The 15,483-nt window shown below is 37.5% G+C and overlaps 1 protein-coding gene across 6 annotated transcripts; it reads right to left on the reverse strand.

Annotated features, from left to right (window-relative positions):
• Window positions 1-1,498: 1,498 nt before the first annotated feature.
• Window positions 1,499-14,969, reverse strand: LOC118038099 (uncharacterized). 6 transcript variants are annotated; one of them, XM_035044407.2, is made up of 12 exons: window positions 14,592-14,969; window positions 13,866-14,063; window positions 13,594-13,776; window positions 13,408-13,507; window positions 13,289-13,319; window positions 10,339-10,381; window positions 9,466-9,618; window positions 5,174-7,355; window positions 4,220-5,024; window positions 3,632-4,111; window positions 2,774-2,857; window positions 1,499-1,873 (listed from the first exon to the last, which is right to left on the reverse strand). In XM_035044407.2, the coding sequence occupies exons 2-12, from the start codon at window positions 13,922-13,924 to the stop codon at window positions 1,809-1,811; spliced, it is 4,185 nt and encodes a 1,394-aa protein (XP_034900298.1). In that variant the 5' UTR covers window positions 13,925-14,063; window positions 14,592-14,969; the 3' UTR covers window positions 1,499-1,808. The 6 variants fall into 6 exon arrangements, 5 of the variants coding, with proteins under 5 accessions (XP_034900298.1, XP_034900297.1, XP_034900296.1 ...); XM_035044406.2 differs by having other exon boundaries at window positions 3,653-5,024; XM_035044405.2 differs by having other exon boundaries at window positions 3,632-5,024; window positions 13,866-13,977; window positions 14,592-14,968.
• Between the last annotated feature and the right edge of the window lie 514 nt (window positions 14,970-15,483).

Here is a 15,483-nt window from a genome sequence, read left to right on the forward strand (position 1 = left end):
CTGGGATGTGAATTAATAGGATTGCTATCAAAGAACCATCTCATTTTAATAATTTAAACTGTTAAGTGAGGTTCTAGAATATAATTTATATTATTCTTTAACACACTCTCTTAAATGAAAATCCTTTGAACTTGAAAATTTACATAAACTCATATTACCTTGTGCTTGATTTTTATCAAATAAATAAGGGTGATGAGATTCGAACTCATGACCACTAAATCATCAAGACTATGATACTATATCAAAGAATCATTTCATCCCAGTAGCTTAAGCTGTTAAGTGAGCTTCCAGGATATGATTTATATTATTCTCTAACAATTGCTAGGATGGACGCGTTGCGCATGCTGTTGATGATAGTTGCATGAGTGGCCGGAATGATAGTAATCGATTTCAAAGGAAGAACAAGATTTACAAGCGATGGCATTCGAAATGCGAGCAAAGTGTTAGCGAAAGAAGGTTAGAATTCGGAGAAGAGAGGCAAACAGGCCATTGAAGAAAACAAGGTTCTTACACAAATTAACTTTGTGTTTAGGCTGATTGATAATAACGAGCTGGTTGAGTAAATAAACTTTGATCAAGCCGCCTTTTTATTTTTTGGGTACTATAATCAAAATACTTAATGGAATCAATCAAAGTCATAAAAAAATGGATTCATGCCCTCAGTTTTGTTGTTTTCTAGTCCTCTCTGGTCACTATATTGCCTGCTAGCAGTAATAATAGCATATTAGTTTCGCTAGTTCTCTTTGCCTCCTTGTAGTTTTGAGTAGGCTAAGATTAATTTTAAAGTTTTATTTGACCAGGTTTTCTTGCTCGAACCGATGGCATAAGCTATATCAAATATGTGAAAGCAGACTAGGCACATGAGAAGAACTACGGCTAATGCAACAAATGGATGGCTCGATGTTTCTCACCATTTGAATATTCCACGAAGTGCAGCGCAGATATCCCCGGTGAGATAATATTAAGGAATATGCAGGGTTACGACGATTCAATCATAAATCCTCTCGAGATTGTCTTCGTATTTCTCCTCTATGATCCTTTTCTTGACCAAGGACAACCTAAATTAAGAAATATGCAGACAACAAATTGTCCTTGCGTAATAACAAGCTGTCCATATCTAATGTAATCTCAAGTTCACAACATTTACCATAAGACTATTCCATTTGTCACCATAAAATTTAACGAGCAATTGTATTTGGATTTGACATAACTTCGACCAATCTATTTTGAGTTGACAATATTAAGAGGGATGTAAATCCTTCAGCCTATCGGCCTGCAGAGACGAGACATAAAACTGAGCTGGTTTCTGCAATCTGTCTTGAAGAATATCCACTGCCTTCCTATGAGCCTAAGGGCCAACATCAATGGAACACAGCTTTCCTTGATGTCACCAACGAGTGCAAAAGAAGCCTATTGTCCGTAACAGTATTGACTTCCTTAACAAGTACAGACATTTTCAACTAAAAACAAAAACGAATGAAATGAATGGAGTGGAGAAGAAAGGTGAAATAATGTAGTCATTGTATACAAGCTATTGCTCTGCATAATCACATCTCTCCTTGAGCTGTCAAAAACGAGGATTCTAGCAAGAGTTCTATTTCTCATATATACATCACACAAGGCTGGAGAATGAGGAAGAAGAAAAAATGCTCCTAGACTACCAAAATCCCAAGAATGCCAATAGGCAATTTTTGGTCAATACAATATATAACATATTCAAGAAGCGTTCATATTCTATATATAATCCCTTTACACTGTCACTTGAATGATGATTCCAAGAGTAGCTCCAAGCTTTTCTCTTGAAGTGATTATCTAAGCTTTGAGTCAATACCCTTGCTTCTGAACGATGTCAGTGAGAAGAATGACCGTGGTGCTGTAAAATTTAAGGTTGTAAGCAAATCATCATAAATAATCAAATTTCAAACAGAAACTTTAAGGCTTTCCTTCATTCCTCCATGCCTTGTGTAGGCGACTCTTTACTTAAAAGGTTGTTAGTCACTGGACGAAAAATATACTCTAAACACATTGTAAATATTCCATCATGAACAATCAAGTGTTCTTTTTTAAATAAAAAAATTGGCACCAGGTATCCAGGCCAAGGCCTGACTAATCCTGGGGGTGCTCAGGCCCTCGGCAAGGAGTTTCCTGCAAGTGCACCATGGTTAATTCATGGGCTTTGCCCAGGTCTGATGGCCCCATGGAATTGTTTGCACCTGGCAAGAGTCGAACTAATCAAGTGTTCTTTATTTCTTGTTTTCTGTCAGGTAGCTAGATTGAACAAACGCTGTCTTGAACACAAGTTAACAATGGGTCTGTGGAGGACTTGAACCACTCATGTGCCCTTAGACAGACTCGTACAATCTTGCAAATGATTCTTATTTTTTTGGCACAACATTACAAACATATACACTCACACAAACTACGACTCTTTTGTTGATTTCTAGGCAGAGCACAGGTCATGGATCACATGCAGGCTTTAACATGAGCATACATGAACTGGACCTAGAAACCATGCTCATAAACAAACCTACCACTCAAAACACCTTCAAAAGGGCACGCACTCAAATCTGTATGAAGATTTTGAATAAAGCATTATCAAGAGTGGAAGTTTCATGTTCCTGAATCCTACATCAACAAGAAAACATGGTGCGCGGATGCCTCCCCTAAACATGACTTAACAGAATATTCCAACAGCCTAACATGTCAATCAATTTGTTGTGAAGAAATTTAAGAATTGAGAGCGTAGAATATTAACAAGAAAAAAAAAAATTACCTTTAATTGAGCTTCCAGACATAAGATCATCCCTCAATTTGAAGTTTTCTGGATGTGCTGGTATGGAGCTATTTAAAGTTTGAACTGCATGAAATGAGAAGGGTCAAGACAACTATCATAACCCAATCAAGAAAACCAAAAGGAAAAGTTCTGCTGTTTGGAGTAATCTGTGCAATTTTTAAAAACACCTGCCGAATCTCTGCTCATCTTAAGGTGTTGCATAAAGGACAATTTATTCATAAATATACAAGTTTCAGATGAAAAGATCTAGAGCAGAACCATGCTCCCTTAATAGATAAGTATGTCCAAATCATGTCAGTTTAACTACTTCTGGCACTTGATGTCTAAATAAAAAATTCACACAGGCCATGAGCAAATTTTCAACATATAAGCACAGAAAAAATTTGCAATCCATGCATCAAAGATCAGGCAGTACTTTTTTATGCAAAACACTCCAGGAGATGGTAGAGGTCTTGACGGTCATTGAAACTCTTGAAAAAACAGTGCAGGGAGAATATCAAAAGTAGAGGTTACTCTAAACTACAAGCAACATTTAGATGCTGCAATTCCTGGACATTCAAATAGATTCGAGATTCATATCTGTCTATAAATCACCTCATGAATCCAACAGTTAAGGGAGCAAGCCAGCCATTATTGCCAATCCATAAAGCTATGGTCACCAGAACACTGAAGTAAATTTGACAACCTTGCTATCAAGAGAAATTTTCATTTAAAAGAAATAGTTGCAAACACATACTATGTTTAATTTATCATATGAGCATTAAGCAGGTACATAGTAGATTGATATTCTAATAAAAAAGAATAATTAACCAATCAGGATAAGCAATTATATCTTACCCTGCTCATTGAACAACTCACTTTCGTTTAAGCCATCATCTGAAGGATGACCCTGTGAGAATCCCATTCTTGATTTCCTCAAATCTTCTGATGACCGATTAGCAGGATCTCGCCCATCTTCTGTATCATCATCTCCTTCAGAAGTTGTAGCAGAAATCCAGTCAACCAAACTCTCGGCCCCATGACTTTTCCTTCCAAACTTTAACAACCGTTTGAACCCTTTAGTTACATCCTTACGAGACTGATTATTGAATGAATTGGCAACAAGAATAGGTTTCTGAGCACTTCCCCACTTCTTCCTCATTCGAGCTGCATCAGTCTCTCTTTGAATCAAGGAGTGAGAATTCCACGATGCAGGACTCCCAATTGGAGAGTCCACATAAGCATCGATATCTGAGGTCTCATGTGGATATGAAAATGGATGATGCATGTGCGAGTTCCATGACACAGGGCTTTCACCAGGCGAGTCCTGTAGAGACCCTAAAGCATGGAATGTTGAAGGCACGGATGCAGCCAATTCAGAAACTGAAGAAGGATCAATTTGAGAAATAGATCTCAGAGAACCACCATTCTCAGATCCATACATACCTATCTTGTCTGAATCCTGGCTTAGTCTTAGTTTACCATTGTCCATATTAGCACAAAATTCAACCTCTTTTGTTTCAAGCTCCTCGTCTTCTTTCTCCTTTGCCTCATCGACTGATTCTTCTGCCTCAAAGGGTGATTCTTCAAATTCTTCAGTTTTCAAAGACTCAGGTGCCACCATACCTTTCAGTGTAGCAACAGTGGCTCCAGAACCAGGACCATTACACTTCTTGAGGAAAGGCTTTGTCTCCACATTCTTTAAGAATTTGTCATATGGCATCAGCTCAGGCTGATCAAATTTCAACGGTGGTAACACAACACCATCTGAGTTCAATGGGGGGAAATCATTAAACTCAATAGGACCAGCAGAGCTTTTCCGCAAGGACTGAGACCGCCAGTTCTTTTCTTCCTTGACAAGAGGTATCTCTTCACTAGAACTCTTGCTGCAGGCATAGGTTCTCACCTGCGAGCGATTTGCTGCTTTGCTAACTCCAGAAATGGGTTTTGTATTCTCTTTTCTGAAATCAGAGAAGTTCGGAACAGACTGTGCAAGAGGATTTTCTGATTGTACTCTACGCCTCCCAGAACTTGGATTGGAAATTTTGGACACTGACCGTGGAACTGGTGCTAATGTGGTGTGAGGGCTGGGAGAAGACAAATATCTGTTTGGGAAGAGTTTGTTTTGAGATCTTCTAGAAGCAACGTCCCCATAAGTCACCTCACTGAATGACCTGTCTTCTCCATAATAATTCTGTTCTGGAAATTCAGAAAGATCCTCGTCCGCCTCACTCTGAATGGAATCTACTGGCTGTAGTAAAAAGAGAACCTTACAAGGACGCTATGAAATTCCAATAAGGGAAAGAGAAAAAAAATAACAAAATCTAACAAAAAAATCAATATGCTGAAACTCATTAGCTTCAGCATTTATTTTCCATAGACAGTTGAAAGATGGAATACCTGTTCTCTCTTCACACTTGAATGAAAATTGAATGATCTGAGCTTTTCTGCACGTCGGCGAGTACTAGACAATGAATTTTGTCTGTCCACAGAGCTAGAAAATCTTGCCTTCATCTCAGCTCTACTCTGTTCAAGGCTTTCCTGCATGGCCTTCAACTTGGCTTCCTTCTCCACTCTTTTTGTACCCGACTCCTCCCTCAGTTTTGCATCTCTTTTCTGCATGTACATCTCATAGAATTTTCCTCTAGAATTGTCTGAAAAACTAAGCTCAGAGAAACTCTGCCTGGGAGAACTGCCATGGTCCTGATGATCTACTATCTTACTTGGTGGAGTGCTAAACTTTCCAAGATCACTAGAACTCCCAGCTGTTTCAAGCACTGTCTTCTTTTCCTGAAACTCAACAGGAGATATCTCTACTGCCACTGGTTTTCGGTACTGCGAACTTTCTGCCTGTTCAGCTTGCACCTCAGCAGGCTTGCTTCTCCGAACAGAACTGGATTGATCACCAGGAACCCGAAGTTTGTGTTCAGCAAAAAGCTTTTCAAGCTCATTTGCCTTCATCTTCAGCTCATCATTCAGCTCTTGATTCCCCTTGGACTGCCGTACCCTCTGAGCCTGACCTGCTGATGGTACTTGGAGAGTTACAACGCTCTCTTGACTCTTAGAAAACTTATTACCGGGAAAACTCAGCTCATTAATTCCATGAATATACCCACTCTCATCCCTACTCTCATCCCTCCTACCCTGAAGCTTCTTAAATTGTTCTGTACCAGAAGAAGGTTGTTTGTGGACCTTCATTCTTGAAACTTCAAGATCTTCCTCTTTTATCTGTTCAGCATTCTCCTTCCTTGCATGATCAACTTCACCCTTAAACAATTTCCACTGTGTCTGAGAAGCTGACAGATCAAAGTCAGTCACTTTAGTTGGCAATTCCTGACCCTTAAATCCAAAACCACCTTCAAACTGTCCCGAAAGAGATGGTGTATGTGTCTGAGAAATCCTAGACCTTGACTGACTTAGTGGCGGATCCCTTACTTCAATGTTATCAATTCTGTTCCCAAATTTCACATCCCCAACCCTGCCTGCAAAATTTCCAATCTGGGTCTGCAGACTAGCCTGGTTTTTCTCTGCAACAGTCTTCACTGTATTTGGAAAAACTCTCGACTTCTCCTGAAAACTCAGTTGAGCTTCAACTCCACCAGTCTTCTCTTCCCTGTCCGAAGTACCTGTCAACTTATCCTCCCTAACCACCTGATCACCCACCCCAGTCTCCTCTCCTCTACCTGCAGATGACCTTAACTGGGCCAGAGACACTACTTGATCTTTCAAATTCCCCTTCAAATTCACCTCCTCATCCTTCCCCACAAGCCCACCACCATGAGTTTGCAACTCACCCTGATCTTTCAACCTAGAAACACTCCTAGTTTCCAACTTTACTAGATTTGCTGCACTTGCTGTATCATTAAAACCCTTCTGGTCCTTATCATCATCTGATGAGACAGGAAACACATTACTTTTGGTTCCAGATACAAAGGATGAAGAGGGTGTACACAAGGGGCTGTCTATATTGCCATCATCCTTCTTATCATTGCCCAAGTCAATGCTCATATCACTTGCACCACTCCATCTCTTCAACACAGCCTTCTCGATTGCAGATGCTGACGACACGTCAGATGATAGCCTCCTCAGCTCTGCAGATTTCCCCACAGCTACAGGTTTTCCACCCGAGCTCTCCTTCTGCTTATTCTCAAATAGGTTGATTCTGTCCTGAACACTGAGTCTCCTAGAAGGCTGGCTTGGTTGACTTGTTGATGACTCATTCCCAGCCTCCTCTTTCTTCTTTTCTTCTTCCTCTTTCTCGTTTTGAAAAGTTTGTTGCTGTGTAGCCAGAGAGGAATCGGGCTGTTGACAAGTGGTGGGCTTGGATTGATCAGGGTGTTGGGTTTGTGTCTTATCTAGCTGTTGTCTTTCTTTTCCAGCTTGCTGCTGTTGGTGTTTATTTTGGAATGGGTTTTGGTGGGGCCTGTTCATGTAGGACCCACTTTCATCTTCAATGGGGTCATCAATTGACATGTCAGATCCCCACGAGGATCGGACCACTTGATCCTCCACACTTGGCTTCCATGGATTGATCAGGTCTGGTCTTCTCTGGCACAGTAGCATAAATTTGGTACAAGCCTCACTGCGCAAAATATTTAAGAACTCAATCAAATTGTCATAACAGTAAAAATTTAACTAAAGTTTGTGAGGAAAATGTAACTAAGACTTGAGAGAAAAGGTGGTCAGTACAAGGAGGAGGGAACTTTTAAAAGAGAAAACAACCCTGCAACAGCTAAACCTGCCATGTTGTGACAGGTAAGGTTAAGAAGGTTGGAACATCTGTCCTTTTTTAATACATAATAAATTAACTGAGATCTGATGTCAACTTGCTCTGTTTTGATAATAAGATCCCAAATGCTGAGAAGTTTAAAATATTTTCCTAGCTAATTTTGCTGTAGAACGCCACCTGCTTTGTCCTAAATGATGGGACCAGCAGGGCATAAAAAACAAATGTATGTTCCAAGACCAAATTTCGGAAGCATGTGGATATCTCAAGTTGAAACATTTTAAACATTTTCCCAATAGAAATTATTCATAATGACTGGCCCTAGGGTTCACCAAGGACAACACTTCACACAATCATGAACAATGTATTTCCTCAAGTGTCCTTGATACTTTAAACCAGTAACCTATGTAGTCCACTTGAAGGAATCCCAATGTTCCAACACAAAGAACTAAGATTAGAAAATAATCTGAAGTCAGTCACAAGGAATTCTAATGCCTATGGAGAAAAATACTCCCTAATTCTGGTATGCACTCAATAAAAAAATTTGTAAAACTCACAATTTGAGCTTAAGAGAAAAACTCATGCAACTATACACCTTCATAATCCCAATGAATCATCAGAAGACCTACTTGAATAAGACATCATGCAGGCAATACATCAATCCACTCAGTGATGAACCATGTTATATCAGTGAAGTGATAGGGAAGAGAAACACTAGCATTTGCAACCATCCAGAAACTTGTCGCTCCTTTTCATTCACCAATATATGATCACTTGCATGCAATGACTGTCATACATCAATAAAAACTATAATGCAGCATCAACTGTATCTAGACACAGCATGGAATTGCCTGAAGCTTACCCATTTTCCCAGTCAAAATCTTAATCACCAGACAATAGATCCCTCTTCTGTCTTGCCAATGCTTCTAAATTTTAAATTAAACTTTACATGTTCTTAATGTCCATGGTGATCTTCATTTTCTAAATAGCTAAGCACACATGATGCACCATATTGCAATACTTCAGGCACAATTGTGGAGTGGACCCTAGCTGCACTGTATCAGCATTGCTACAGCTAAAACAGCTTTGATAAGTCAAATCAGTTTCTTAGGCAGAGGAGCCTCAACAAGAGCAACTAAGAACCACATAGAAATGACATCTTTCGACTTCAAGATCTCACAGCAATAAATTTCAGATTCAAAGCAGAACATGGTTCTAGTGCACAACTAATTTACATTATGATTTCGAGATTTCTTTTTTTTATTTAAAAAAAAAAGTTGATATAGGAACTGCTGATGCCCTAAAAAAGTGATCAAGGATAAAGAACCATTTTTGTGATTTTGAATCACCTATCAACACAATTATAGAAAGATGACTAAGAATTTAAACTCTTGGTTCAGAACCTCAATATGCCTTTTTCGTTTAAAAAAAATTCGAAAGATTCTGGTGTTGCACCACAATAAATAGTGCATTTCATGAGATTCACACAGCATGTAGAACTGGGTTGGAAAAGGAATAGAAGATCAAAAGCTTAAGAATCTTTATATAGAACCCAGGTTGAGCGAGAAGTGTTCAAAATTGGTAGAAAGCTTGAAACAGTGCTTCCATGTTATCATCTTCTAGTCCGTGCTGAGAACTGGCTTGTAGGCTGCCCCATTCCAAACTTAAACTAGTCCCATAGACAAGCCAAAAAAAAAAAAACTTCCTGTTAAGCCTAAATTGAAATTGCATTCTCCAGTTTTGTCAGATTTTCCTCTTCCTATTCATTCCTAATCCCTCATAGTTTGCCTCCTAACCAAACTGAAGAATCAATTATTCCACACACACCCTCCCAAAAAAGAGCAGCAGCAGCACTAAGCAATCACAAAAACAGGGTTTGAAGGCACACAAAACAGACACAAACAAAAGCAGAGGGAGAGGAAGTCAACAGAGCTACTATACATAGTGGAGTTCCCAGACTGCTTACTTCAAGCGACGAGCACCAAAACGATCTGCAAAGTGCTGGAGGTCTCGGACAGTATCAAGGTTGAATCCAGTAGCTGATGCATGAGCATAGGCTGTGGCTAAATCCTCCCTAACAGCAGCTAGCCTCACATCAATCGCTCTTAAAAGCTCCTTCCTGCATAATACAACAATTAACAAAATTAAAAAGCAATATTTATAGAGATTAAGCATGCAAGCACCCACTTAAGTGCAATATCTGGTTGTAACTTGCAGCAAATGCATGTCCAATTTTTTAAAAACTTTAATGTTACCATGCACAGGTTACCCTTTTTAACAACATTGCATTGCAACTGCCGCTTCAATAGGCAGCTGAAGATGTTCTAGCTTATGCCCATGCCTTAGGCAGCAAGACATCATAGTTATAGGATCCTGAGATTTTCTACTATTTTATATGGCCTTGACAACATGGCTGAGTGGCAAGGCAGAGGACTGCAGGTCTTTTTCCGAAAGTATCCTAGAACATTACAAGGATATTGCATGTCCAATGTAATTCAATTATGATATTGCATGTTCAATGCCTCATTCCTCACAATAATTAGGATGGTACAATCATAGTAGAGATCCCTCTTCAATTATGTCCCCTTAGAGCAGTAAATGACTGCAAATCACATGAAAACTCTGCAGACTCTAAATTCAAAATTTTGAACAGAAGATGAAATTAACAGCTTGAACAGGCACAAAGTTTGAAAACCACTTTAGTAATTAATCAAACATGATCAAAAGTAGAGACAGAGCCCCTTGCCCCCCCCCCTCCCCACAAAAAAATAAAATAAAATAATAATAATAATAATAATAATAATAATAATAAATAGAATATCAAACCAAAGGTCTTTACTTTGTTGCATCAGCTCCTGCTGTGGTTCCTGTTCCATCCCCACCTGGAGAACATTGCCCACCCAATAAGTGAACATAAGAGCAATAAATATGTTACTCAACATCGAGGTTAAGAAGAATAATCTAATTTAGAATATTGTATGAAATTTCATATGTTCATTAATAAAGGAGAAGTTCAAAATCTTCAGAGACGAAGAACAGATAGTTTCAGAAATTTTTTTCACCACATGTCAAATATAGCTGCAATACCATACAGTTAGCACAGTAGTAATTAAAACCAGCATCATCAACATTTTCACAAAGCTTGTCTTCAAGAAATCAGTTCCTTTTCACATCACCAAACAACTTGATGATACAACACTTTCCCCATCTGTACCTTTTGACATTTTTTACAACTTTAGTTCTGTTGAAGAAACTAAAAAATATTAAGAGCAGAAAGAACAATCCACATGATGATTTTCTACACAGTGGTTGCGTTTCAAATAAGGCCACCAATGAAGTGCTTGCTCCAAAAGGTTCAATTGTGTGCTTGTTGTGAACTTGCCAATTTAAATATTTGTCATTAACTCCAACCTTTCGAACCACTGCAGGATATGGCATAAAAATAATTATGCCAAGTTAACTTCTTTAAATTGTTGGCCAAACTTCTTCTTGACTTAAGCAGGAGATGACACAGCAGATCCATCATTTAGGTAACCAGCATACATATTTCAATATTCACTGGCAATTAATATACCAAGAACCACAATGTTCTTAGACCATGCTCAAACCCACATTGATCAAGTCTAGAATCAATCCAGTGAATGTTCAAAGGCCAAGACAGAACCATCCCTATCCTACAACCAACCCTTTCAGTGTAATATCAGTACCACAGGAACCACTCCAGGAAACAGATCCAGGAACCTTGGCACTTCTAATTGAAACTTATGTTTCTATCTCTTCAGATTCCACAAGGCATTCCACTATTACCCTCTATTGCTTGACTACAGCCTTTTCATCTATTAAATGAAAGCAATCTTGAACCTTAATTTATCATGAGAAAAGTTTTCGTGAACTCACTGAGCATGCAATCACTCAGCAATATTATTCAAAGCTATCATCAAGAAAAAAGGTATCACCTGTTAATCCCAATAGGAGATGAAACTGCATTTCATCCCATTTGAGAAAGAAGCTTTTGCTTTTAAGCTACTATCTTGAGCAAATTCAACCTTTACAGAATCTTTAACATTTTCTAACTGCCAACTTGTTCTATACTAAGCTACTCGACTAACATCTAAATGCTCAATCAACAAGTAGAAGTTCTGTTCTTCGTCATTGACTGTAATACAACTCTATCAAGCCTTTGCATGGCTTTGTAAATGAAATTAGCACACAACTAGCACTGCTCAGTATCTATTTCAAATTGTACCTGAAAAATACTTAGCTAATTCCATTATACACCAGCAACACATAACAGAATGACTGATCAAGATTAATATCAGTCATCCTTATTCCTTGTGTCAATTCAAGGCCATTAGTCAAGAAAGTCCCTGAAAGGGTAGCAGATGATATTACAATTGTCAAACTGAAATGCATGAGATGAAGTTCGATTTGAAATAGAAAGCATAACATGTTGATATCACTGTCTATAGTGTGTCGTAGCCTTAATTACTACAATAAAAACTAGATCTTTGTGAAAGAATTCTAAGTGGAAGGCACTTGCCTCGTGAACAATTTCTGAACTTCCAATTGGTCATGTTATCATTTCCGGTTATTTCCACTTTTGCATAATTTATGGCATGTCAAGGTGTCATTTTCCAATAATAATGGTAGAGCTTAAGGAAACTCTTAAGGAATCAAGATTTAAACAAATCTTTTCATGACTGCTTGTAGTTGTATACCCATTAATGCATGTAAATGGAGTTCCTGGAAACATGTTTGTCACATGTAAGCATGTGTTAATAAACAGGACTTTAGACATCAATGCACAATACATCTAACAACATATAGAGGAGAGGAAAAAAGTGACAGAGTCACTGCTGATGAAATAATAAGATGTGAAGATGTGCATAACTATGTTATTATCATACTAAATTATTTTGACTGTAGCTGGTATTGGTTTCCTACTGATAATATGCACTTCATTAAAGAATCTTATTTGAGTTACCTCTGACCAGTAATTTGATTGCTTGCTATAAATGTTTAATTTCCATTAGACAATATCTACTCTGATCTTAAATTTATGTGTGCCGCCAAACAAGGGAAACAAAGCCATCTATTATTTAGTTTCCCACCAGAGTGGGATACGTGGTGTTTATCTGCCTTTGGGGTTGAGCCTTCATGATTCCAGTATGGTGGTATACTCACTGCTGGTTCCCTTGTCATGTTTGGAAGCAACAAGAAATACAAGGTTTCATGGAGATTGATTTTATGGAGATGTTCTGAGAGAGGGCATTTGATGTATTTTGATGGAGAATAATGTGAAAATTTTCAAGAACCATTTCTCATCAAGCCAACTGTTTTCAACATAATTGATTTCATACATCCTTGTGGTGCAATGCTGGATGCTTTTAAAGGTACTTTCCTGGTTGATATTCAGCAGCATTGGAGTGCTCTACTGTTTTGATTTTTGTTCCGCCCATACTTTGTTCATACAAGGATATATTTGTCTCCTGATTTATCCTCTAATTCAATTCTTCACAATAAAATTCTTATTTTATCTTAAAAAACAGTAATGAGAAAGCGTTTTCTTTTCAAGAGAATTAGTTCATGAAACAACAATTCAAAATTCATGAACTAAGAGGTTAATAAGAATGTGTGAGAACTAGGATTCTAGGTATAATTTATAGTTCCCCATGTTGATGGAAAACAAAATCAGTTAACTAGCAAGTTGTATTTTGATGGAAGATACTATCTTTTTAGCAGTGTTGTATTCATAAGAAATTGCAAAAAAGAGAGAGAAACATACACACCTAAAGCGCCAGAAAGTTGATCTCTAGAACCCTGATTCAAGAATCCTACAAGTCAATGAGAACTGCTTTCCAAATAATCATTATAAATATTCTCTACTTGATAAAATGGCAATCATTACCTGAGAATATATTTCCCGTGCTGCTTCTAACTGAGACATCTCTGCATCAAATGTATTGACCATCTCTAAAACCTCAGGTGTAGTGACAAAACGCACAAACCTGAAAACAAGAAGTGCTATCATGTCAAAAGATGAACCAACATTCTTTCTACAGCAACAAATTGTTCAGTCGGCACTGTATGCAACCTCTCAAGTGTTCCTTTCGTGAACCAAGTCTCAGCATTTCTACATCGGTCAAACTCTAGTTTAATTGACTGAACTGCCTGTGAAGCTTGTTCTTCTGCAAACTTCAAATGAGATATAAATGGCTTTACTGACCCGGACGCTAGCTTCTCTGTGTTTCCATTGCTCGAAACAAACAGATCACATCTGGCAATAAGGAAAAATGAACTAATGTATCAAAATAAATACACACACACACAACTAGCACACAAAACTTTATGGATCAATAAACTCACCGCGTCAGATTTGGTGACAGTTCGAATACAGCATAGTCGAGAAGTGTATTGGATTTCATTTTCTCGCCAATATATTTAAAATAGTTCTCTATGCTCCAACTTCCTCATATAACTGAATGTTGTCAAGTCTTGATTAATTAACTCTCAGCAAAAGCAGAACTTCAGTCCAAAAAAATACCCCAGCTCACAACGCAAATTCTAAAAGTAAAAACAAAACCAATAAATGGATTGCCAATTTTGACAGTTCAAGCTGATTAAGAAGCAAGTTAAAACTCCACATATCCATATCAAACAAGGAAACCGGTAATTTGATATCCACATTGCAAATCCAAATGGAACAAAACATAAAGTAACTATCCAGTAGTTAAAACTAAAAATTATTAATTGCTAAGCCAAAAAATGAACCACAAAAAAAAAACCTACCTACAATTAGCCATAACTCAAAAACAGAAACCATCACTTCACATAGAACAATCAAACAAAACCCAGATCTGATTCTATAAAAACCCAAGCCCAAATGCCTCACCAAAAGTTAACCAAATTCAAATGCCAAACAAAACCCATTAACAAAAATATTCATCCAAGACAAAAATGCACCAACTTTGCATGTAAAGAATCCAACCTTTTAAACCCCCCCCCCAAAAAAAAAAAAAAAAAAAACAGAGAGAGAGAGAGAGAGAAAAGAAGAGAGAAGGAAGATTAAGAGAAATGTGGGTTAAACCATACCTGAAAGACCAATCAGTGAGATCTTAAATGGGTAAATCGGATCCTATATTTCAAATTGGGTACCTGCATTTGGATGCTAACTCTTTTTTATTTGTGTTATTTTCTTTAAAGAGATTAGCTGTTTCAGGTTTCTGGGTTTCTTTCATTTATATATATAGATTTATACATGTTCAATATTTTTCAGTTCTAAGAAAGCCCTAACAATGACAAGATGGTTTTTGCCTTCCTCATTTCTCAATGCCAATCTTTTCTTTTGGCTCTGCTTGCTTTCTCTCTGTACACACTCTCTCTGTAGTCTGTACAGGAAGAGAGAGAGAGAGAGAGCTAGTGCTAGTCTATGTGTGTGTCCTTTGTTATGTTTTCAGACAGACTTTTTGTTTGTTAGTTGGAAAGAACATTTTAACTACAAGTATTTTGAAAGACGAAGACTCACTGTGTCAGTGTTTGAATTTACAGAAATAGACTTGAGAGAAGTGGAAGTTGAATTACTATACTGTCCAAAAAAAAGGGTTCATAATACTTATAATTAAGAATTACTCTAAAAAGGCATAGATTTTTCAGCGTGTAGCCATTGTTCTTCCTTTTATCGGATGAACTATATAAAATTTTATATTTTTTTAATTTGATTTATAAACTTTTTTTCCAATGATTTGGTCCTATAATCACTCCTAATTAAAGACAAATTAATTTTTATTTTTTATAAAAAAGTGGGATTAAAAAAAGAGAGACCAAAATAAAAAAGGCATAAAAACATGGATGGCATGCCATAAGTCTCACAAAAGATGTACTTTGATCCTTGAACTTAAAAATCATACAAATTATATAATTTCAGTACCTTAATATTTTTCAATTCAATTTGGGTATAAAAATTTTATTTTTATTATTTTGTAGT

This window comes from Populus alba, chromosome 3, assembly GCF_005239225.2.
Source record: "Populus alba chromosome 3, ASM523922v2, whole genome shotgun sequence".
Lineage (NCBI taxonomy): Eukaryota > Viridiplantae > Streptophyta > Magnoliopsida > Malpighiales > Salicaceae > Populus > Populus alba.